The sequence below is a fragment of the Chiloscyllium plagiosum genome, chromosome 11 (genome assembly GCF_004010195.1).
Source record: "Chiloscyllium plagiosum isolate BGI_BamShark_2017 chromosome 11, ASM401019v2, whole genome shotgun sequence".
In the NCBI taxonomy this organism is placed as follows: Eukaryota; Metazoa; Chordata; class Chondrichthyes; order Orectolobiformes; family Hemiscylliidae; genus Chiloscyllium; species Chiloscyllium plagiosum.
The window spans coordinates 85,808,724-85,832,851 of NC_057720.1; the positions used below are offsets into that span (position 1 = coordinate 85,808,724).

The following is a 24,128-nucleotide window of genomic DNA, read 5'->3' on the forward strand; positions in this document are numbered from 1 at the left end:
CCCCTCCCCTCTGACCCTATGCCCTCCTCTTCCCCCTCCCCTCTGACCCTATGCCCTCCTCTCCCCCTCTCTGTGGACCGGATACGGACTCAATCCCGCCCTCACCAAGATGGCCGCCCGAGGAGACCTGTGTTTCCGGTCCCAGTTCCGGTTCCGGTTCCGCCCGCTGAGACCCCGGATGCTGCTGCGGCGGCTCGGCGGCGGGGTTCACTCTGCGGCTGCCCGGAGGCATGAGCGACACCGGCACCGGCTCCGACAGCGATAGCGACAGCTCCGGGCCCGAGCGGGGGGAGAGAGCCCAAACAGGAGGTGAGGGGATAGACGACGGAAAGTCGGAGGCCGTTCAGCCCCTCGAAGCCGTTGCTTCGTCATTCAGTCCCGGCTGATCTGTTTCTAGCCTTAACCCGCACCTTCCCTGCCCGTCCCCTATGAGCCATTAACTCCCCAGTTTATCAGCAACACCTTTGTCTGGTTCACCTTTCAATACACTCAATCAGCCAGGCCAGCTCAGTTCCACACATTAACAAACCTGCGGGGGTAGATAGTCCACTTTTAGAGGGGCCTTTCCCACCTCAGGAGCTGGGTCACCACCAAATTCAGGTGGTCACCATCATCGCTCTGCACATGCACCACCGGCATCACCATCATCGCTCTGCACATGCACCACCGGCACCACCATCATCGCTCTGCACATGCACCACCAGCATCACCATCATCGCTCTACACATGCATCACCGGCATCACCATCATCGCTCTGCACATGCACCACCGGCATCACCATCATCTCACTGCACATGCACCACCAGCATCACCATCATCGCTCTGCACATGCACCACCGGCATCACCATCATCGCTCTGCACATGCACCACCGGCATCACCATCATCGCTCTGCACATGCACCACCAGCATCACCATCATCTCACTGCACATGCACCACCAGCATCACCATCATCGCTCTGCACATGCACCACCGGCATCACCATCATCGCTCTGCACATGTACCACCGGCATCACCATCATCGCTCTGCACATGCACCACCAGCATTACCATCATCGCTCTGCACATGCACCACCGGCATCACCATCATCGCTCTGCACATGCACCACCAGCATCACCATCATCGTTCTGCACATGCACCACCAGCATCTCGGTTGCAACAAGGAGTGATGGGATCAGGCAGGGCATTCGTTTCAGAGCTCATGGTGTGCTTCCAAAAGTTGCAGCTGCCAACATACTACGTGACAGGGGTTAAACAGGTAGGTTTAAGGTTGTGGGCTTCACTGCCTTAGGCTGCCATTTATTGCCTATTTCCAGTTGGCCTTGTTGAAGGCGGTAGCGAGCTGCCTTCCTGAACCGCTGCAGTCCGTGGGGCTACAGGTAGAGCCACAATGCTGTTTGGGTGGGGAGTTCCAGGAGTTTGCACCAGTGACGCTGAAGGAATGGCGATATGTTTCCAAGTCACCATGGTGAGTACCTTGGAGGGGAACCTGAACGTGGCGGTATTCCCATGTATCCGCTTATTTTGTGCTTCTAGATCGAAGTGGTCGTGTGTTCGGAAGCAGGTGGTGAGTCACTCGCTGCTGAATTCCTAGCCTCTGACCTGTACTTGTAGCCACTGTGTTTCTGTGTCGAGTCCAGTTGAGTTTCTGGTCAATGGTAACCCCCAGGATGTTGGCAGTGGGGGGTTCGGTAAAACCATTGGATTTCAAGGGGCAGTGGTTAAATCGTCTCTTATTGGTCTTATCTGGCATTTGTATGTTACAAATGCTACTTGCAACTTGTCAGCCCAAGCCTGAAGAGGGCTTATGCCCGAAACGTCGATTCTCCTGCTCCTTTGATGCTACCTGACCTGCTGCGCTTTGCCAGCAACACATTTTTAAGCTCTGATCCCCAGCATCTGCAGTCCTCACTTTCTCCAAGCCTGAATAGTGGCCAGGTCTAGTTGCATCTGTGCAATGGTCTGTCAGCATCTGGGAGTCATAGATAGTGTTGAGCATTGTGCAATTATCAGTGAATGTCCCCACGTTATGATGGAGGGAAAGTCATTGATGAAATTGTTGACGATGGTTGGGCCTCTGATACTACCCTGAGGAGCTCCTACTATGGTGTCTAGGAGTTGAGATAACTGGCCTCCAACCATTGCAGCCATCTTTCTGTGCGCAAGATATGTCTCCAACCATTGCAGAGCATTCCCCTGATTCCCGTTGATTTTAGTTTTGGTAGGGGCTCCCATGCTCTTCAAATTATTTATTGTCATGCGTACTCGATCACATTACTTGGTGTAAACGCAGCCTTGATGTCAAGTGCTGTCACTCTCATCTCGCCTCTGGAATTCTGTTCTTCTGTCCATGTTTGAACCAAAGCTGTCATGAGTGGCCTTGGGGGAATCCAAACTGGGTGTCACTGAGCAGATTATTGCTGATCAGGTGCTGCTTGAAAGTACTGTTGCTGACACCTTCTATAACTTTACTGATGATTGAAAGTAGACTGATGGGGTGGTAATTGGCTGGGTTGGATTTGCCCTGCTTTTTGGACGTACCTGTGCAATTTTCCAAGTTGTCAAATAGATGCTAGTATTGTAGCTGTGCTGGAATAGTTTGGTCCTGGGTGTGGCAAGTGCTGGAGCACAAGCCTTCACTTTTTCCGAATTTGTCAGGGCCTTTGCTGTATTCACTGCCTCCAACCGTTTTGATTCACTCTAGATGATATCAAGAATTGACTGAAGGCTGGGAGCTGTGGTGTTGGGAACCACTGCAGGAGGATGAGATGAATTATCCACTCAGCACTTTTAACTGAAGATTGTTGTGAATTTTTCAGTCTTATCTTTTTTGCGCTAATGTGCTGGGTTCCCCCATTATTGAAGGTGGGGATATTTACAGAGGCTCCTCTCCCAGTGAGTTGTTAAATTGTCTACCACTGTGGATGCGATCGGACTGCAGAGCTCAGACCTCATCTGTTTGTTGTAGGATTGCTTAGCTATGTCTATCACTTACTGATTAGGGTGTTTGATGCAGAGCAAACCCTGTTGTGTAGCTTCACCCGGTTGGTACTTCATTTTTAAATATGTTTATTGCTGTTCCTGGCATGCCCTCCTGCACTCTTTGATCCAGTGCTGATCGCTTGGCTTGATAGTAATGGTCGAGTGGGGATACGCTAGGCAATAGGTTGCAGATTGTATTGGAGTACAATTCTGCTGCTGTTGGTGGCCCACAAGGCCTCATGGATGCTCCATCCTGAGTTGTTGGGTTTCTGGTCACCTCTGCTCTCTTGCTGAATTATACTTGCAAATGCATTCTATTTTGCTCAAAAAGCACACAATCTGCAGGCAGCAATGCAGGAAGTAAATCTATGAAATAGTTTATACATTCTTGCTTTGTAAATAGAACCAGTCTGACTTAAGACTCATGTACTCTAACCGTACACCTTTAATACATTGTCTAAGCTGAGTTATCTTAAGAATTTGACTTTAAAAAAAAGTTCTGGAATTTACATATTAATGAACCAAAACTTGCAACCCATTCTAAAAGATGAAAGACTAAACAGCAATCTGGGTTTGTTCAATTTATCACTTCAGTTGCATGACACTGTAATCTTTTGCTATAAATTCTGTGTCTTATGATCCTGTCAAACAGCTAGCTAATGAAAGAGTAGCGCTCTGAAAGCTAGTGCTTCCAAATAAACCTGTTGGACTATAATCTGGTGTTGTGATTTTTAACATTGTCCAAATACGCAAGGCTGCCTTCCGCGTATGCCCCATTCCCAGCTCTGCGTCACGAATGGTTGTCTCAGAAACTGCAACGTAGCAATGTGGCTCACATAGTTGTTGGATGAAATTCTGAAATGGAGCTTGAGTTTGTGAAAGTGTAAGTAAGAATATTTGGTCATAAATATAGGAGCCAAGGGATGTTATTTGTAGAGGTCAGTGATGACAGCAAATCTGACAAGAAGGGTGACGATACTAGATGAGAGGCAACCGTTACCAATGTAATTGGGCCAAGAAAGAAACTTAACATTTTCTTAGAAATACAGTTGAGTGCGCGGATGATGAGTCAGATGGAATGTATATAACCTGAATGTTTTGAACTTAAGTCAGATTGATTCTGAATGTGTAATCAAAGAACATGGTTAATGATTAACAAATCAGGTATAGAAATATTGATTTGAATGTATTCTCAATTCAGGTCTGTAGGTGTGTCTAGCTTTGGTATCCTGGTTGTTGGAAGTTCAGAGAACAAAGCTCAGTGGTTTATGGATTCTGCACAAACGCCCTGTGATTAAATAATACCTTTGGTCTGTCTGTTTCTTTAAATGGTAATATAAATTAACCTCAAAATGAGAAAGTCAGTAGTAGAAAATATTTCCAAAGATTGAGACACATTTGCCAAGAGATAAGATGATCCAGCATTATCCCACCATGAAGTTTTAAAGCAGACTAATGCCTCATCAGTTTCCCACTTTAATGCAATTTTTATTTAATAGCCATCTATCGTGTGTTGGACTGAATGTTGTGCATTCAGCAGCTGATCAAGTGAACTTTGTATCCAGTCCTTTATTATTCTCCATCTTATCAGTGGAACCATCAATAATTCTACTCAGAAGATGGTTGAAAGCAGACTGGTTGAATTAGTTGGATACTGGTTCTTTGAAACCTATTTACGAACTGTCAAAGTGTTTCAGGATGGTAAACTAAGATTTGTTTCAAAACAATGATGTCTAAACCTTTATTTGCAGTGTGATATTTTGTTCTTTGCTTGATTTGTTATCTTCATTTGCTTTTCCAGATGGAAATAGACTTTCTCCAAGTAAGAGAGTGACAGATGGTGTGGACAGTAGTCCTGTGAGGAGAGGTATGAGTTAAATGCTTCAAATTCTTAAATGTGGACTATTTTTTTAAACTACTGGTAAGGTCCGAGGGAGTGTTGCTGAACAAAGAGAACTTGAAGTGCAGGTTCATAGCTCCTTGAAAGTGACGTCGCAGGTAGATAGGATAGTGAAGAAGGCATTTCGTATGCTTTCCTTTATTGGTCATAGCATTGAGAATAGGAGTTGGGAGGTCATGTTGCGGTTGCACAGGATATTGGTTATGTTAGTTTTGGGATATTGCGTGTAGTTCTGGTCTCCTTCCTATCGGAAGGATGTTGTGAAACTTGAAAGGGTTCAGAAAAGATTTACAAGGATGTTGCCATGATTGGAGAATTTGAGCTACAGGGAGAGGCTGAACAGGCTGGGGCTGTTTTCCCTGGAGGGTCGGAAGCTGAGGGGTGACCTTATAGAGGTTTATGAAATCATGAAGGGCATGGATAGAATAAATAGACAAAGTCTTTTCCCTGGGGTCGGGGAGTCCAGAACTAGAGGGCATAGGTTTAGGGTGAGAGGGAAAAAATATAAAAGAGACCTAAGGGTAACGTTTTCACACAGAGGGTGGTATCTTTATGGAATGAGCTGCCAGAGGAAGTGGCAAAGGCTAATACAGTTGCAACATTTAAAAGACATCTGGATGGGTTTATGAATAGGCAGGGTTTGGAGGGATATGGGCTGGGTGCTGGCAGATGGGACTAGATTGGGTTGGGATATCTGGTCGGCATGGACGAGTTGGGCTGAAGGGTCTGTTTCCATGCTGTACATTTCTATGACTCTAATGACCTAGCCTTAACGGCTGTCTGCTGTAAAGACAAATTCATTACTTTCTGAGAGAAGGAATTCTTCCTTGTCTCTGCCCTAAATGGACAACCCCTTATGCTGAGATTGCATGCTCTAGTCATAGACTTTCATTCAAGGGGAAACAACCACTCTGCATCTACCTTGTTAAGTCCCCTAAGAATCTTAAATGTATCAAAAAGGACACTTCTCATTCTTCTGAGCTCCAGTCTGTACAGGCCCAACCTAGTCAATCCCTCCTCATAAGACTGTCCCTCCATATCTGGGATAAACCTAGTGAATCTGCAGTAGACTATCTGTCATTAAATCTTCTTAGTCTTGCCTTGATGTAAAAGAAGTCTAATATGTTCTTCCACTTCTCCTGTCCAAGGATGAGAGAGTGCTTTATTCCCACTACCCAGGTCCTTACACAGTGTCTGCAATTATCTGACTTCAGATTGAATAGGCACAGGTTAGTGTAGTTGCATGGAACAGCAATTACAGCATGTAACTGAAGCGCTTCTTTTCCTACAGATCACATTCCTAAAGATGAAGTTGATTTTGGCAGAGCAGACACAAGTAAGTGGAGATACATAAGGTATTGGCACTGTTTTATCTAATCTGGCATCAATAATTTTTCAAGCTTTCAAAACAACTGTTGTTATTATAAATGCTGGTAGAGATCTCAGATTGAGATACTTGTGTTCCTTTTTTCCTTAGAAACTAGTGACTCTGAAGGTGATGTGGGGGCAGGTGGTGATTCACCGATCTGTAGCAGGACACGATCTCGGTTTTCATCAGGTACAGAGTTCCCAGAGATTGTACATAGTTAGTTCTATTTGAGGGCGTTTTCCAATTATCCTTTAACTCACTAGCTGTAAATCAATTCTGCTTGTCCTTCCCAGGTAAACTGCTTATGCTGGAATAAATACAGTGAAACTGCTAATATCTGTGCATCAGAGCAATGAACCAAACGTTTCAACCGATTTCCCTCCTCACCAGGGGGACCAGCTAGTTTAATATGATTTATTCATTTCCCTGCTGACAGGGAATTATGTGAATAATATTAAACTTGATTATTATTTCTATCTCCTTTTTCTTTTTCCCAGCTTCCCTTCACCCTCCCCCCTCGTAGTGGGGCATTAAAGCGACACCAATCTTGTGTACATCTGCCCATGCTGTTGAGCTGTCTGGCAAGAGTCACTGGCTTGTCACCTGATCTAGGAGCCTCAGCAATATTTATATTTTTGTCTTTTCGGACTCCAGGCTTGTTGAAACAGTTTAATATCTCAACCACTGCCCACGATGAGATCAGTGAAGGCGAGTTTTGAGAAGATTTGTAGCTCAGGTTGAGTTTCTGGATGTAGGTTTGCTTGCTAAGCTGGAAGGTTTATTTTCAGATGTTTCGTCACCATACTAGGTAACATCATCAGTGAGCCTCCGGATGAAACACTGGTGGTGTAGCCCGCTTTCTATTTGTGTATTTGGGTTTCCTTGGGTTGATGATGTCATTTCCTATGATGACACCATTTCCTATGTCATGTCCCTTTTTTTCTCAGGGGGTGGTAAATGGGATCCAAGTCAATGTGTTTGTTGGAATGCCATGCTTCTAGGAATTCTCGTGCTTGTCTCTGTTTGGCTTGTCCTAGGATGGATGTGTTGTCCCAGTCGAAGTGGTGTCCTTCCTCGTCTGTATGTAAGGATACTAGTGAGAATGGATCATGTCGTTTTGTGGCAAGTTGATGTTCATGTGTCCTGGTAGCTAGTTTTCTGCCTGTTTGTCCAATGTAGAAAACTAACCACAAAAAGATATGAGGTAAAAACAATGACTGCAGATGCTGGAAACCAGATTCTGGATTAGTGGTGCTGGAAGAGCACAGCAGTTCAGGCAGCATCCGAGGAGCAGTAAAATCCACGTTTCGGGCAAAAGCACTTCATCAGGAATAAAGGCAGACAGCCTGAAGTGTGGAGAGATAAGCTAGAGGAGGGTGGGGGTGGAGAGAAAGTTGCAGTGGGAGAGGGACTCCCTGAGATTCTTGTAGAGAATTCGACCACATCCATCCTAGGACAAGCCAAACAGAGACACGCACGAGAATTCCTGGAATCATGGCATTCCAACTGGAACTCTATCAACAAACACATTGTCTGGGATCCCATTTACCATCCCCTGAGAAAAGAACAGAAAATGACATCATCGTGGGAAATGACATCACCAACCCAAGGAAACTCTAACACATAAATAGAAAGTGGGCTACACTACCAGTGCTTCATTGGGAGGCTGACTGAAGATGTTACCTAGTATGCTGACGAAACGTCTGAAAATGAACCTTGCAGCTCAGCGAGTAAACCAACATCCAGAGATCAGTGAAGTCACGATGGGGTTGAATCATCATGGCTAATTACTGCGCTTGCTTCTGTCATCTATGTATTATTGTAGACAAAATCAATAACGAGTACTTAACAGTGGTGTTTATGCTAAACGGCTTAAGCTAAACTTACAAATGAACTTTGAGTGTTCATAGCCTCTTGTATTTGTTTTTTGCAGATCAGGTTCTTCTGCACACACAGCCTAGACTAAGCCGAAGACCTCTTCGTTCAATCAAAGGTATGACTCTTTCTTGTTTCCGAAGCAAGAGGATATGATGGATGCACTACTGAGTTCAGAACTGACTGGCTCAATCTCCTTAGAGTTGTTTGTTTCAGTGATGGGAGTGAATAGTAATGTGGCAATGATTTAAGGACATTCCATCCTGACTAGAGACAAAATGGGAGTGATAACATCCAGTTATCTGTCATGGTCTACATAAGAATTAATGACAGATGTAAAACAAGGAATAGAGTTCTGCAGAGAGTGTTTAAATAAAGTTGCTCTTGACCTTACCAGACTATAATGCTGCTTTCTCATTAGAGCATGACAACTGGAAGTTGTTCAACCTGAGGGTCACCTTTCCTCAACTAAGGGAATAGGTTGAGAAGAAAAATCCTTTTATCGTAGCTTTAGCCAGTGCAGGAATTGAACCCATGCTGTTGACGTCACTTTTTGTCACAAACCAGCCGTCCAGGCAACTGAGCTAAACCAACATTCCTTGAGAGTGCTTCTTGTATTGGAGTCAGATTAAAAAGCACAACTTCCAAGATAATCTCTCTATTGATACCTGAGCCATATACAAATTGACACAGGGATAAGCATTTTGGAAAGAAATGTAAGTTGAAAGATTGATGAGGAAGTCAGAGGTCTTGCTTCATGAGTAGCTGGTAACAGTATTTAGAGTAAAAGAGAGTTGTTTGATTGGAGCAGACTACATTTAAATCAGATGGGACCTGATGAATTCAGGAAAAGTAAAAGGTTGAGGTGAATTTGCCATCATTTTACCAGAGCATACAGCTGCTGTCTCATTTGAAAAATATGATTGGTTGTGGTTTAACCTGTGGGTTAGCTCAGGAAAGGGGCGAGGTTGGGAATGTGACTCCTTTATGGTAACCTCAGCTGGTGCAAGATTTGAACCCACACTGTTGGCGACACTGGAACTAAATCTAACTCCTCCTTGAAAATATTTAATATTTTGGCCTCAAGTACTTACTGTGGCAGAGACTTCCACAGGGTCATTTCTCCCAGGGTGAAGAAATTTCTTCTCATCTTGGTCCTACCCCATACCCTTAACGTAAAAACCCTGATTCTGGATTCCCTGGTCACCGGGAACATTCTTCCATCTTAAATCTAAACAAAGCATTCTTCATTGGTGTGAGGGGTGACCAGGCTATATTCGTTTGGAAACTATTGGAAGCAATAGCTATCTTTTAAAGAGTTGGTGAATATTTGGTGCAAATTACTTATTTCTTTGAAGCACGGTGGCTCAGTGGTTAGCACTGCTGCCTCACAGTGCCAGGGTTCCAGGTTCGATTCCAGCCTCGGGTGACTGTCTGGGTGGAGTTTGTACGTTCTCCCCGTGTCTGCGTGGGTTTCCTCCGGGTGCTCCGGTTTCCTCCCACAGTCCAAAGATGTACAGGTCAGGTGAATTGGCTATGCTAAATTGCCCGTAGTGTTAGGTGCATTAGTCAGAGGGAAATGGGTCTCGGTGGGTTACTCTTCAGAGGGCCGGGGTGGACTGGTTGGGCTGAAGGTCCTGTTTCCACACTGTAGGGAATCTAATCTAAAAATCTAATCACAAGCATTCCACAGAGAGTGATCTAAATGTGGCTAGCAAGAAAAGTTAACAATAGTGTTAGAGCAAAGGAGCAGGTGTGTATTTTGCCAATGATAGTAAGTGTTAGAAGGATTTTAGAATCAACAAAGGATTAATGCATTGCTGAGATAAAAGAGAATGAGTGTGGACTAGTGACACTCTAAGAGGTTGTAAACATTTCTGTAGGTTGGTAAACGGGAAGCGATTAGTGAAAGCAAACATAGGTCCATTAGAGGCAGACAGATAACGTAGTGGGAGAGAAGGAAATGACATAAATTCTGGAAATAATGGGAAGCCAAGAGTTTAGAGCAGTAATAATGGGTCTCTTGGACAATCACATGATTGGGAATAATTGGTATTGATCTGTGAAAAAGAAATTGTTTGGCAAATCTGCTTCGTCTTTTTTGAGACTATAACTAGTATGACGGAAAAGGATGAACTGGTGGATGTAGATTACTTAAATTTTGAAAAGCATGTAATAAGGAGTCACACGAGAGGTTTTAACAGAAAATTAGATCTTGTGCATTTGGGAATAATATATTGACATAGTTTACAAATTCATTAACAGACTAAAGAGAGAGTACAGAGCTTTTTTGGTTTGACAGGCTGTAATATGTGGGGCACAGAGAATCAGTTAGGAAAAAGTGAGGACTGCAGATGCTGGAGATCAGAGTCGAGAGTGTGGTGCTGGAAAAGCAAAGCAGATCAGGCAGCATCCGAGGATCAGGAGAATGGAGGTGTCAGGCAAAAGCCCTTCATCAGGAAGAATAAGTTGTAGAGCTTCAGCTAGTTACAGTCCATATTAATGCTTTGGGTGAGCCATAATTGAATTTGCTGTTGAAAGAAAGCAAGAAGTCATTTTTGGCCCATTAAGTCAATGCTAATTCCCGGCGGAACAATCAGTAAGTTCTACTCCATCATTCGTTCCTGTAGACTTACCACTATTTCTTTCTTGTGCACAAAAAGAATGCAAACAGATGTAGACAGGTTAAGTGAGAAAGAACATGGCAGATGAAATATGGTATTACAAGATGTCAAGTTATTCACTTTTAGATTGAAGCATGATATTAAAATGGCTTGACTGGATAGATGTTGAGAAAATGTTTTCGCTGGCTGAGAAATATGGTACATAAGTCTTAGGTTTAGGAGTTAGTGATTTAAGTCTGAGATTAGGCGGGATTTCTTCACTCAAAAGTTTGTGAATCTTTGAAAATCATTACCATAGAGAGCCCTAGGTGCTCAGTTGTTGATTGCATTTGAGGTAAAACTTGATAAGATATTTGAATATGAAGGGAAATGGGGATAGTGCAGGTAGGTAGAATATCCATTATAATCTTGCTGAACTGCAGCATGGACTCATTATCCATTCTATTTCTTATATTTTTGGGAATGTGTGATTGATAGTAACTTTAATATCTCAGTTTCATTCCTGAACAGAAAATGTGACATTCAGGTAATTAGTTTAATGGACAGCCAAAATGTTTCATTAACTTTAGTCATATACTATGTCAAATATTAATCCAATTGTTGTATATATTGTGCATCACAAGCTTTGACTGTCAAAGATTTTTTTCGGGATAGCAATTACTGTGTGACTTAAAATTATCACACTGGTGACTAAAAGTGTTAACTTGTTAAAGCATTAAATTTTTTTCACTGTTATGTTGACACCTGCCAACTCTGGCTTCATGTTTAATTGGGTCCTTAGATTCAAACCTCCAGCAGATTGCAGGAGCCCTAAGCCTGCAAGAATTCTGCAGCTAAATCTCTTCAGCCCCAACATTGACAGATTTCCCTGCACGATGGGAAACTGTTGATAAGTGTGCACAATGATCTCTGTATTCAAACAGGGTAGAGTGAGTGACATTTTAAACTTTGATCCCTTATTTGCTAAAATGTAAAACCTACAAGTGATTCTTTCCCCATAACTTACTGCCTGTGACAAACAGCATTTTCACTGATTTCTTTAAAGGAACATGTGTGATTGCTTTTTGTGTTAATTTGTTCCAATTATTCAGAAACATTATGTTTATCACAACAGAGAAGAAAGATGATGTTGAACCAACTTTTGTCTAGTTAATAATTATTGTCATGATCAAACAATGTATTCGTTTATGATTCAGACTGTCAATTTATATTATCTATCACAGCTTTTTAGCTTCAAGTTTTAATGTTTCAACCAAGTGACTCAGTTATTTCAGTCACAGTCTCATTGTATACATGTACTTGGAGACAATGGTGATCACTTTACAAATCCTGCTTTCCCATAGGTCGAAAGGATGGTGATGCTTCATTACAAACTAAAGCTGATCACAGGCCTGTAACTTCAGGTAAAGCAGAGCAGCAATGTTGTGTTGTAACACTTGTCTCCTTTTTCTTTTGGCATAGGCAGAATTTAAGGCTTATCAGACTTTGGTTGGACAACTGTTTAATTCTTTTAAGGGTTTTCTGCAGCAATCACTGATGCATTGGGCCATAAGGTCCAGGAGGAGAAATAGCCTTTTTGGCTCATTGAGTCTGCTGCAACATTCACTGAGTTCATGACTGAGCTGATAGTCAAATTCATTTTCCTGCCTTATTTCATAATCCTTGATTCCCTTAGTAATTAAAAATCTGTCTATCTCACCCTTGAATATACTTAACCAAGCCTTAACAAATCTCAGTGGTAAAGAATTCCACAGGTTGAGAGAAAATTGCCTCCTCGTCTATGTTCCTGTGTTCACTTGGGCCTCCCTTTTCCTTTTACTATATTTTTAAAAAAATTCTTAATGTACATTTTTTTTATATACTGTTTCTTTATTGGTCCTCCGTTTATTTCAGTCATCATTTGTTGCCTTAAGTTCTGGATTAAGGCTAAAGTTCTGGCTGTGTCAGTTAGGCTGTAATAGGATGAGGTTTCTGAAAGGACTAGCAATAAAAGTCAGAGACCATAGTATAAAAGTAGGCCATTTAGCCCATCGAGCTTGCAGTGCTATTTCATGGGATCATAGCTGATCTGATAATCCTCAACTCTACTTTCCTACCTTTTTACCATAACTCTTGATTTCCTTAAAGATTAAACATATGTATATCTCAACTTTAAATATGCTTGTGTTGCTGAACAAAGAGACCTTGGAGTGCAGGTTCACAGCTCCTTGAAAGTGGAGTCGCAGGTAGATAGGATAGTGAAGAAGGCGTTTGGTATGCTTTCCTTCATTGGTCAGAGTATTGAGTACAATTGTTGAGGGGGAGGTTATGTTGTGACTGTACAGGACATTGGTTAGGCCAACTTTGGAATATTGTGTGCAATTCTGATCTCCTTCCTATCAGAAAGATGTTGTGAAACTTGAAAGAGTTCAGAAATGATTACAAAGATGTTGCCAGGGTTGGAGGATTTGAGCTATAGGGAGAGGCTGAGTAGGCTGGGATTGTTTTCCCTGGAATGTCGGAGGCTGAGGGGTGACCTTATAGAGGTTAATAAAATCATGAGGGGCATGGATAGGGTAAATAGGCAAAGTCTCTTCCCTGGGGTGGGTGAGTCCAGAACTAGAGGGCATAGGTTTAGAATAAAAGGGAAAAGATATAAAAGACACCTAAGGGGTAATGCTTTCATGCTGATATGTGTATGGAATGAGCTGCCAGAGGAAGTGGTGGAGACTGGTACAATTGCAACATTTAAAAGGCATCTAGATGGGTATATGGAAAGGTTTGGAGGGATATGGGCCAAGTGCTGGCAGGTGGGACTGGATTGGTTTATGGGCCAAGTGCTGGCAGGTGGGACTGGATTGGTTTGGGATATCTGGTCGGCATGGACGAGTTGGACCGAAGGGTCTGTCCGTGCTGTACATCTCTATGACTCTAATGACCTAGTCTCAACAGCCATCTGTGGTGTAGACAAATTCATTACCTTCTGAGAGAAGGAATTCCTCCTTATCTCTGGCCTAAATGGGCAACCCCTTATGCTGAGATTGCTCACTCTAGTCATAGACTTCACTCAAGGGGAAACAACCTCTCTGCATCTACCTTGTCAAGTCCCCTAAGAATCTTAAATGTATCAAGAAGGACACTTCTCATTCTTCTGAACTCCAGTCAGTACAGGTCTAACCTACTCAATCTCTCCTCATAAGACTGTCCCATCATATCTAGGATAAACCTAGTGAATCTGCAGTAGATTATCCCGAATACCAGTATGTCTTCCCTTAGATAAGGGGACCAAAACTGTTCACAGTATTCCAGCTGTGTTGTGACTAGGGCCTTTTATAATTTTAGCAAGATCTCCATGTTTTTTCTATTTACTCCATTTGTTTTGAAATAATGGCGAAAATTTCATTTGTATTTCTTATTACTTGATGAGTTTGTGTGTTAGCTTTTTGTGATTTATGCATGAATCCTGATTTGCTGTAGCTATCTGCAGACCTCTATTTAAATAATATTCAGTTCCTCCACTCTCCTCACATTCTTCACATGATATTCCATCTGTCAAGTTTTGCCCACTCACTTAAACCTATCTCCCTCTGCAGCCAATATGTGTCATCCTGAACACTTGGCTTTCACTTTCTTCTTCCAAGTCATTAATATATAAAAATACATATTGATTGCTGTGGCACTCAACTTTTTACAGGTTGCTAACCTGAAAATGTGACCCTTATCCAACCTCTGTCTTCTGTTATTTAGCCAATCTTCCATCTATGCTATTCTTACTAATGCAGTCTTAAGGTGTGGAAATCACTGCGGGCCAGCATTTATTGTCCATCACTAGTTGTCTTTGAGAAGGTTCTGGTAAGTTGCCTTCTTGAACCATTGCAGTTCTTGTCTTATAGGTAGATCCACAATGCTATTTGGGAAGATTCCCAGGATATTGACCCAATGACATTGAAGGAACAGCAATAGATTTCCAGGTCAGGATGTTGAGTGATGGAGGGAATTGGTAGATGGCAGTGTTCCTGAGTTGCTAGATGGCTGTGGTCGTGGGTTTGTAAGGTGCTATCTAAGGAGCGACAGTGCATTTTGAAGATGGTACACACTGCTGCTTCTTAAACATCAGTGGTGAAGGAAGTGGATGTTTGTGGATGTGGTACCAATCAAATGGACTGCTAGGTTTCAGGGTTCATCTTCTCGAATATTGGTGGAACTATAATTATCCAGGCAGCTGGGAAGTATTCAATCAAACTACTGACTTGTGCCTGCTGGAAAGGCTTTGAGGCACCAGGAGATGAGTTACTTACTGCAGAAATCCTAGCCTCTGACCTGCTATAGTAGCTATTCTATGTATATAGATAGTGCTGTTCAATTTCTGTTTAATGGTAATACCTAGGATGTTAACAGCAGGGGATTCAGTGGTGATAATAGCATTGGCCATAAGGTGTTTTGGTCAGTTTTCTCTAGTTGGAGGTGGTCATTGCTTGGCTTTTAAATGGCATGAATGTTACTTGCCACTTTTCAGCCCAAGCCTGAATATTGTCCCAGTCTTGCTGCATTTGGACATGGACTATTTCAGTTACCTGAGGAATCACAAATGGTGTTGCAATCATCAGCAAACATTCCCGCTTCTGACCTTATGATGGAGGTCATTGATCAAGCTGAAGATGGGCCTCAGACACTATCCTGAAGAACTTCTGTGGAGACATCCTGAAGCTGAGATGACAGTCCTCCAACGAACACAGTCATCTTCATATATGCTAGGTATGACTCCAATTAGTGGAGAGTTTTCCCCATTGATACTCATTGATTCCAGTTTAGCGTAGACTTCGTTGACGCCACATTCGGTCAAGTGCAGCTTTGATGTCAGGGACAGTTATTCTCACCTCTCTTCACATTTGGAATTAAGCTCACTTGTCTATTTGAACCAAGACTGGGGAAGATACCAAACGAGTATTTTGCATCAGTATTTACTGTGGAAAAGGATGTGGAAGATATAGAATGTAGGGAAATAGATGGTGACATCTTGAAAAATGTCCATATTACAGAGGAGGAAGTGTTGGATGTCTTGAAATGCATGAAGGTGGATAAATCCCCAGGACCTGATCAGATGCCCTAGAACTCTATGGGATGCTAGGGAAGTGATTGCTGGGCCCCTTGTTGAGATATTTGTAACTTCGATAGTCACAGGTGAGGTGCTGAAAGACTGGAGGTTGGTTAACGTGGTGCCACTATTTAAGGAAGGTAGTAAGGATAAGCCAGGGAACTGTAGACTAGTGAGCTTGACATCGGTGGTGGGCAAGGTGTTGGAGGGAATCCTGAGGACGGGATGTACATGTATTTGGAAAGGCAAGGACTGATTAGGGATAGTCAACATGGCTTTGTGCATGGGAAATCATGTCTCACAAACTTGATTGAGTTTTTTGAAGAAGTATTGAAGAAGTAACAAAGAAGATTGATGAGGGCAGAGCAGTAGATGTGATCTATATGGACTTCAGTAAGGCGTTCAACAAGGGTCCCCATGGGAGACTGATTAGCAAGGTTAGATCTCATGGAGGTCCTAGGGAGTGTTGCTGAACAAAGAGACCTTGGAGTGCAGGTTCACAGCTCCTTGAAAGTCTCAGGTAGATAGGATAGTGAAGAAGGCGTTTGGTATGCTTTCCTTTATTGGTCAGTGTATTGAGTACAGGAGCTGGGAGGTCATGTTGCTGCTGTACGGAACATTGGATAGGCCACTATTGGAATATTGCGTGCAATTCTGGACTCCTTCCTATCGGAAAGATGTTGTGAAACTTGAAAGGGTTCAGAAAAGATTTACAAGGATGTTTCCAGGGTTGGAGGATTTGTACTACAGGGAGAGGCTGAACAGGCTGTGGCTGTTTTCTCTGGAGCGCCGGAGGCAGGAGGGTGACCTTACAGAGTTTACAACATCATGAGGGGCATGGATAGGATAAATAGGCAAAGTCTTTTTGCTGTGGTGGGGGAGTTCGGAACTAAAGGGCATAGGTTTAGGGTGAGAGGGGAAAGATATAAAAGAGACCTAAGGGGCAACTTTGAGAGGGGAAAGATATAAAAGAGACCTAAGGGGCAACTTTTTCACTCCGAGGGTGGTACGTGTATGGAATGAGCTGCCAGAGGGAGTGGTGGAGGCTGGTACAATTGCAACATTTAAGAGGCATTTGGATGGGTATATGAATAGGAAGGGTTTGGAGGGATATGGGCCGGGTGCTGGCAGGTGGGACTAGATTGGGTTGGACGAATTGGACCAAAGGGTCTGTTTCCCTGCTGTACATCTCTAAGACTCGATAACTCTAAGTCAGGAGCTGAGTGACCCTGGCAGAGGTTGGGCATTAGTGAACAGATTATTAATGAACAAGGGATGATTGGTAGCACTGTTGATGGCACCTTCCAACACTTTCCTGATGATGGAGAGTAGACAGATATGGCTGTAATTGGCCGGGTTGAAATTGTCCTGCTTTTTGTGTACAGGTCATATGTGGACAATTTTCCACATGGTTAGGTAGATGCCAATCTTGTAACTGTATTGGAACAGCTTAACTAGAATTGTGAAAGATCTGTAACACAACTTTTCAACACTATTGCCAGAATGTTGTAAGGGCCCATTGCCTTTGCAGTATCCGTTGCCTCCAAATGGTATCGCGTGGAGTGAATCAAATCAGTTGTAGACTAACAACTGTGACACTGGGGACCACTGGAGCAGGCTGAGATGGATCATCTACTTTGCATTTCTCGCTGAAGATTATTGTGAACGCTTCAGCCTTATAATTTGCACTGATGTGTTGGACTCTTCTCTCTCACACCCCCCTCCCCCCCCAGTAATGAATTGTCTTATTGTCCACCACCATTCACGACTATATGTTGCAAGGCTGCAGAGTTTAGATCAGATCCGTAGGTTGTGGAATCACTTAACTCAGTGTGTCATTTGCTGTTTGTGTTGTTTGGCACACAATTAGTGCTGTTGTGTAGCTTCACTAGGTCGAGCCAGTGCTACTCCTGCCCTCCTGCACTTTCCTTGCTTGAACCAGGATTCATTACCTGGCTTGAGGGTAATGGTAAATTGGGGCATATGCTGGACCATGAGGTTGCAAATTGTGTCGGAGTATGATTCTGCTGCTGCTGACGATCCACAGTGCCTCATGGGTGCCCTATTTTGATTTGCAAGAACTGTTCAAAATCCATCCCATTTAACTCTGTGATAGTGGCATTTGTAAGCTATTCCCAGTGATAGGGTTGCGGGTGGGTGGATCTTAACAAGCAGAAACCAAGGAACAAGAGAAGGCTGCTTATCTCTTTAAGTCTGCTTCACCATTCAGTAAGATTGTGGCTGATATGATTTTAACCTCAACTGTACATTCCTGCATATCTCCAATAATCTTTCATCCCCTTGATAATCAAGAATCTGATTACTTCTCTGTCAAAAATATTTGAAGATTCTGCACCCACTGCCTTTTGAGGAAGGGAGTTCCAAAGACTATCAAACCTCTGAGAGAAAAAAACTGTTTCCTCACTCTGCTTTAAATGGGTGACCCCTTATTTTTAAACTATGACCCCTATTTCTAGATTCTTTCACAACAGGAAACATCCTTTCCACATCCACCCAGTCAAAACCTCTCAGTATCTTATATGTTTCAATGAAGTCACCTCTGATTCTTCCAAATTCTAGAGGATACAGGTCTAGCTTTTCCTCACAAGGCCATCTACTTATTCCAGATGTTCGTCTAGTAAACTTTCTCTCAATTGCTTCCAATGTGTTAATATCCTTTCCATAAAAGGAGTGACAATACTGTATATAGTACTCCAGATGCAATTACACAAATTCTCTGTATTATTGAAGCATTACCTCCTTACTCTCGCATTCCGTTTCCCTCACAATAAACCATTGCATTTTATTATCTTTCCTAATTACTTGCTGTACCTTCATAGTAAATTTGTGTGATTCATGCCAGAGGGGATCCTGATCTCTCTCCATGTCAAAGCTCTGCAACCTCTCACCATTTGAATAATATGCTTCTTCTTTGTTCTTTGTGCTAAAGTTCACAATTTTGCACTTGGCCAAGTTATACTGCATTTGTTGGACGTTTGCTCACTCATCTAATCTATCTACGTTCATTGTTAGGCTATGCCCTCTTCTCAACTCACTTTCTACCTATCTTTATGCCATTCTTTTGTCCCTTCATCCAAATCATTACATAAATTGTTAAGAGTTGAAGTCCCAGCACTGACCTCTGCAACATACCACTTATGGTATTCTGCAAGCCTGTAACAGACCCATTTCTTCTTCTTCTCTGCTTCCTGTTAGCCAGACATTCTGATGACCTTGCCAAAAGTCATGTCCAATATCATGAGCTTTTATTTTTTGTCATAACTTTTGATGTGGTATCTTACCAAATGCCTTCTGGAAATCCAAATACAATACATCCATTGGTTTCCCCTTTATTCACGATGCATTACTTTCTCAAAGAACTCCAATAAGTTAGTTCAACATGATTTCCATTAACAAATCCCTGCCTGATTACCTTGAACTGATCCAAGTGTCCTGTTATAACATCTTTAAAAGTTTCTAATATTTTCTCTATGACAAGTATTAAGCTAACTGATCTGTAGTTTCCTGCTAATATTTTGTTTAATTAACAGAGGCATTCCACTACTCTTCCCTAGTTTTCTGTCCTTCCTAAATGTTACATACCCTTCGATATTCAGGTGCCAATCTGGGCATCCTGCAGCCACATCTCCGTTATGACCACTAGATCATACTTATTTTTCTTAATTTGTACGACTAGTTCATCTGTTTTATTTTGAATGTTATGTAATTTCAAATTAAGTCCCTTAAGTTTTGTCATCTTATCATTTTTGTAGCCTCTTGTATTATTTGTTGAGTTACTCTTACATCTGCATTCTCTCCTTTTTTGTCCTTGCCTGTTTATTGTTTCCCTCATTAACCCCTTCCTGTGTTGCATTTTCCCCATTCTGGTTTACCGCAACTGCTCAGATTTGGGCCATTGGCCCCACAAGGACTGTTTGGTGATCACTCTTACCGATACTGTCATGTATGCATCTGTAGTAGGCAGAGGTCAAGCATGTTTTGCCCTCTTGTTGGTTCCCTTACCACCTACTGCAATCCCAGTCCAGCAACTATGTCCTTTCGGACTCAGTGGGCTTGATCAGTACCATTCCCTGCCCACTGCCCCACCAAGAGTACATTCTGTACCTTTGCCACCCACAATGCATCCTGCAAGTGGTGTTCAACATAGAAGAGTACTGAAGTACAAAATATTAAACTGGGACAGTGAGATTAAAAAGGTGTATAGCACCTTCCATGATTTCAGGCCATCACAAAATTCTACCACCTGATCAGCACTATACTGGCACTGTTGGTTGAAGGTTGTACTATTGCTCGGGGCAAAGGAATTATTTATATAGCGGGTGAGCTATGAGATGTTGAGGACAATTTTCCATTATTGAATGTTTCTTAATGTACATGCGCTAAGCGGAATGATTTGCATTTACTGAATAAGTGAGAATTAGGGGTTATTCTCTGCCTATGCATTATGTGTGATAGTTTTCATTTTATCTAAATGACCAACATTCCAACTAGCTGAATGAAATTTCTGCCCTGATCCTGTGTTCATCATTCAGCAGACTGGATTACATTTGCTGACTGAATTTAAACCTGTATTGATGTTGGTGTGGTGGTAATGACATTGCACAAAGGTTAGGTTTGTTTTTTAATTTATTAGTCCTGGTTTGTTTCAACCCAACAGTATTGCCTCACAGTGAACCTTCGCCCAGGAAAGGAGAAAGGGACAGAAGACCTGCTGGAAAAGGTACAAACCAAACATGGCTTAAAATTTAAACCAAAAGAATTGCGGATGCTGTCAATCTGAAACAGAAGTGGAAATTGCTGGAAAAGCTCAGCATGTCTGGAGGCATCTGTGAAGTGAAATCAGAGTTAACGTTTCCAAATCCAAAACATTAATTCTGATTTCCCGTCACAAATGCTGCCAGACCTGCTAAGCTTTTCCAGCAATTTCTATTTTTGTTGTTGGTGCTTAAAATTTATCCAGTTGCTTTAAATCAACTTTATGCCAAAGGGAAATTTTATAAATGATGCAGCTCTAAACCAACTGGCGGCAAATCAAACTTTCTGAGCTCTTGGAATTCACAGAGGACAGTAATGTGTTGAGCCTCCCCAAAACTGTGTATTGGAAAGTGGGAGTCTGGTGTCATACCTCACTTGGCTGGTGTGCTGAACGTCAAGCCCTGCTATTCTTGGGGTTGTCACAAAGGTTAAAGGCAGACACGAAAAGAATTCTGAAGGGTCACTGGCACCGAAACATTAACTCTGCTTTCTCTCCACAGATGCTGCCAGACCTGCTGAGTGGTTCCAGCAATTTCTGTTTTCGTTTCTGATTTCCAGTGTGCATAATTCTTTCAGGCTTCTTTTGACAAAGACAACATTGAGAGAGTAAAACTGGAAAGGCAGTCCAATAGTCTTTGTCCAAAGGGTTCACTGAGATTATCCTTTTGGCTTGCTGCATTTCAATCCCATCCTCTCTAAGTGTTTTTCACTTCCTTGCAGAGACACCTGGTTCACAACTTATAAGGTCTTTGACTTTTTGGTTAAAATCAACAGCTTACAGCAATTGGTGAGGAAAGCTAAACTGGCTTTCTTCACATTTTAGTTCTTTTTACTGCAGAGGCAAATATAGTACCTTTATTTCTGGAGGTCTGAAGGCTTCTCCCTGTCTTGTTCACACCCACAAGCAGTTCAGCCATTTGGAATCCAATCACATCATGTTGGCAGGCAGAAAGCTTTAGTCATCGATAACTGGTCATCACTCTTCAAATCAATCAACTACATGTTAATGGCCAAATTTCATTTTGTATAGACTCCCTGGCTTCAGCTGATTTGCAGCTAAACTTGTCCCACTGGTTGAACAAACAACGGTGTAAACTGCACTTACAATGAGTGCTGGAAGCTTGTTTTTAAAAAGTGCAGCAATTTCTTCCACAGTCCCTGGTGTTTAAAACAGTCCTTTTCTCACTTCAGCTCTTAATTAGAAATACAGAAAAGTAAAAAGATGCAGTCTGTTCACTGGGTGTCTTGCATGCAAATATAGAGAGATGTGAAAGTTAGTTAGAGCAAACTTGATTAAGTGTGAATCCAATTTTACTTAGTTGGCCATTACCTTTGGCATCATGCAATGGCTAAAGGAGTTTTGTTTTATCCAACATTCTAGTTCTGTTTCAAAACACCTTCAAATGTTCTTTTTTAAAAGACCAGGAGCATACTAACCCATTCTGTACTAGATTAAGATCTACACCATTTTCATTATCAAATGTTTAACAATTCCAATGTATGCATCTCTTAGATGAGGGCTTCTCAAAGTAGGGATCGGGACCCCACATTTTGGCAGCAGTGGTCATGTGGATGTCTGCCCTCCACCACCCACCTCTCGGATTGTCACACCCAAATTCTCCATTCCCCTAAGCTTTCTCATTTTTCTCTCTCCAGAACCCCACCTCCTTTCTCCTCTCCCATTGCACTACCTGCACATACATACACACCTTCTCCCTAATCTCAGCTCTTATTCGGGCATGATGACAATCTTCAAGCTCAAAGTGGAATCATGATGGGGAAATGTTTAGAAAGTTCTGTTGTCAGAGTTATACTTTCCTGCAGCTTTAATGTGTGAAAGTACAGAGTTTGTTTTTTGTTGAAGTAGGAAAGAAAATAGCTACAGTAGCTATGCCGAACAGTGGATTCAGTGAAAGAATCGAGAAGCAATGAACATCAAGGTCATGCAAACCATCCTGCCATTTGGCTAAAGAGGGAAGCAATAAGGCACAGTTGAGTTGTAGAGGTACACATCTAGGAACAAGCATAATGTGATATTGAGTGTAAAGTACTTGGGCAAAGACAGGACAGGCACCTTTCTGTTGGCTTCATCCCAATTCTGCCAAAAAGTATCTTATTGGTGGTTAGTTCTTAGACATGAAGCCAGTTGTGGAGAGATGTGTCATTCAATATTACTCAGGGTAATTTCCTTTTGAGAGCAATATGAGGCACATAATAATTGCTTTCAGATAGTGATTTGTACTAATGTATTTAATAAATTGTGATTGCATCGTGTGTATTTAGAGTATCTTTTACTATCAAGTCCACAGAGACTGTTTTGACACATGTAGAAATTGCCCTAACTATTGACGATGGAGCTGTGCATTAATATTCTAGTTGGGGGCTAATGTTGAAATGGTGTTTAATCAGTAATTCTGTCAATAGGATTTTAAATACATAAGAATGAAAGGTAACAAAGCAAGCAGGTGTTGGGATCTAATTAGTTGTATTAAAATGTATACAGTATGTCCTTAACAGGCTATGCATTTAAATATTTAATTGATTGCACAGGTAATTTAAAACACCATGTATGCATGAGCTCTTGTGCAGTGGCAGTATCTGTACTTGGGGTGCACAGTGGTTCAGTGGTTAGCACTGCTGCCTCACAGAGTCTGATTCCAGCCTCTGACGTCTATCTATGTGCAGGTTGCACATTCTCCTGGTGTCTGTGTGGGTTTCCTCCGGGTGCTCCACTTTCCTCGCACAGTCCAAAGATGTGCAAGTTCGGGGGATTGGCCATGCTAAATTGCCAATTGTGTCCGGGGATGTGCCAGCTATGTGGATTAGCCATGGATGATATAAGGTTACAGGGATAGGGTAGGGGGTTGGTCTGGCTAGGATACTCTTCAGAGGGTTGGTGTGGATTCAGTGGACTGAATGGCCAGCTTGCACACTGTAGGGATTCTATGATTCTGGACCAGGAGACCTGGCTTCAAGTCTCACCTGCTCCAGAGGTGTGTCATAATATCTCTGAACAGGCTGATTAGAAAATAGTGAAATGTATGCAGGTGGTGGATAATGGTTGGAAGCTAACATTGGTGGAAGGGAAAACAAATATTCAATCATGTGAGATAGTGCTTCTGGATATAGAAAGGGAAAAGAAACCGAACGTATGCAGCAAACAGGTTGCTCAAAAAATGAATGCAGGATGGTGCTGGTGGACACATCTCTGAAATAGAAACTCAAAGTCAGGCCAATGCTCTGGTTCAAATCCCACAGCAACAAATAGTGAAATTTGGGGAATTCATGGTGCGCAGTTGGTTAAGCTACATCTCTAACTAGAAAGTGCTGAATTCAGTACAGCTGTGCCACTGTTTGCTGCTTGCTATTGTATTCCACAACTGTTTTACTGCTATTCCAGTCAGCTGACCAGCTGCTTCTTGAAGACTGAGGCCTAGAAGGAAAGAAAAAACCTGAACATCTGGTAAGCACCCCCACTCCCCCACGCCTTGCTTCCCTGCCTGCTGCCTTCGGCTGAAGCTATCCCT

The 24,128-nt window shown here is 42.4% G+C and overlaps 1 protein-coding gene across 2 annotated transcripts in view; it reads left to right on the top strand.

Annotated features, from left to right (window-relative positions):
* The first annotated feature begins 146 nt into the window (after positions 1 to 146).
* The window catches only part of LOC122554647 (torsin-1A-interacting protein 2-like), a 29,677-nt gene continuing 5,695 nt past the window's right edge, over positions 147 to 24,128 (top strand). Inside the window, exons 1-7 of one of the 2 annotated variants that reach the window (XM_043700008.1) lie at positions 147 to 309; positions 4,785 to 4,850; positions 6,175 to 6,219; positions 6,361 to 6,441; positions 8,186 to 8,245; positions 12,095 to 12,154; positions 20,504 to 20,566. In XM_043700008.1, the coding sequence (XP_043555943.1) occupies positions 231 to 309; positions 4,785 to 4,850; positions 6,175 to 6,219; positions 6,361 to 6,441; positions 8,186 to 8,245; positions 12,095 to 12,154; positions 20,504 to 20,566 (454 nt within the window). In that variant the 5' untranslated portion in view covers positions 147 to 230. Of the gene's footprint in view, positions 310 to 4,582; positions 4,685 to 4,784; positions 4,851 to 6,174; positions 6,220 to 6,360; positions 6,442 to 8,185; positions 8,246 to 12,094; positions 12,155 to 20,503; positions 20,567 to 24,128 lie in introns of those variants that run through there. The other variant, XM_043700007.1, reaches the window with a different exon arrangement.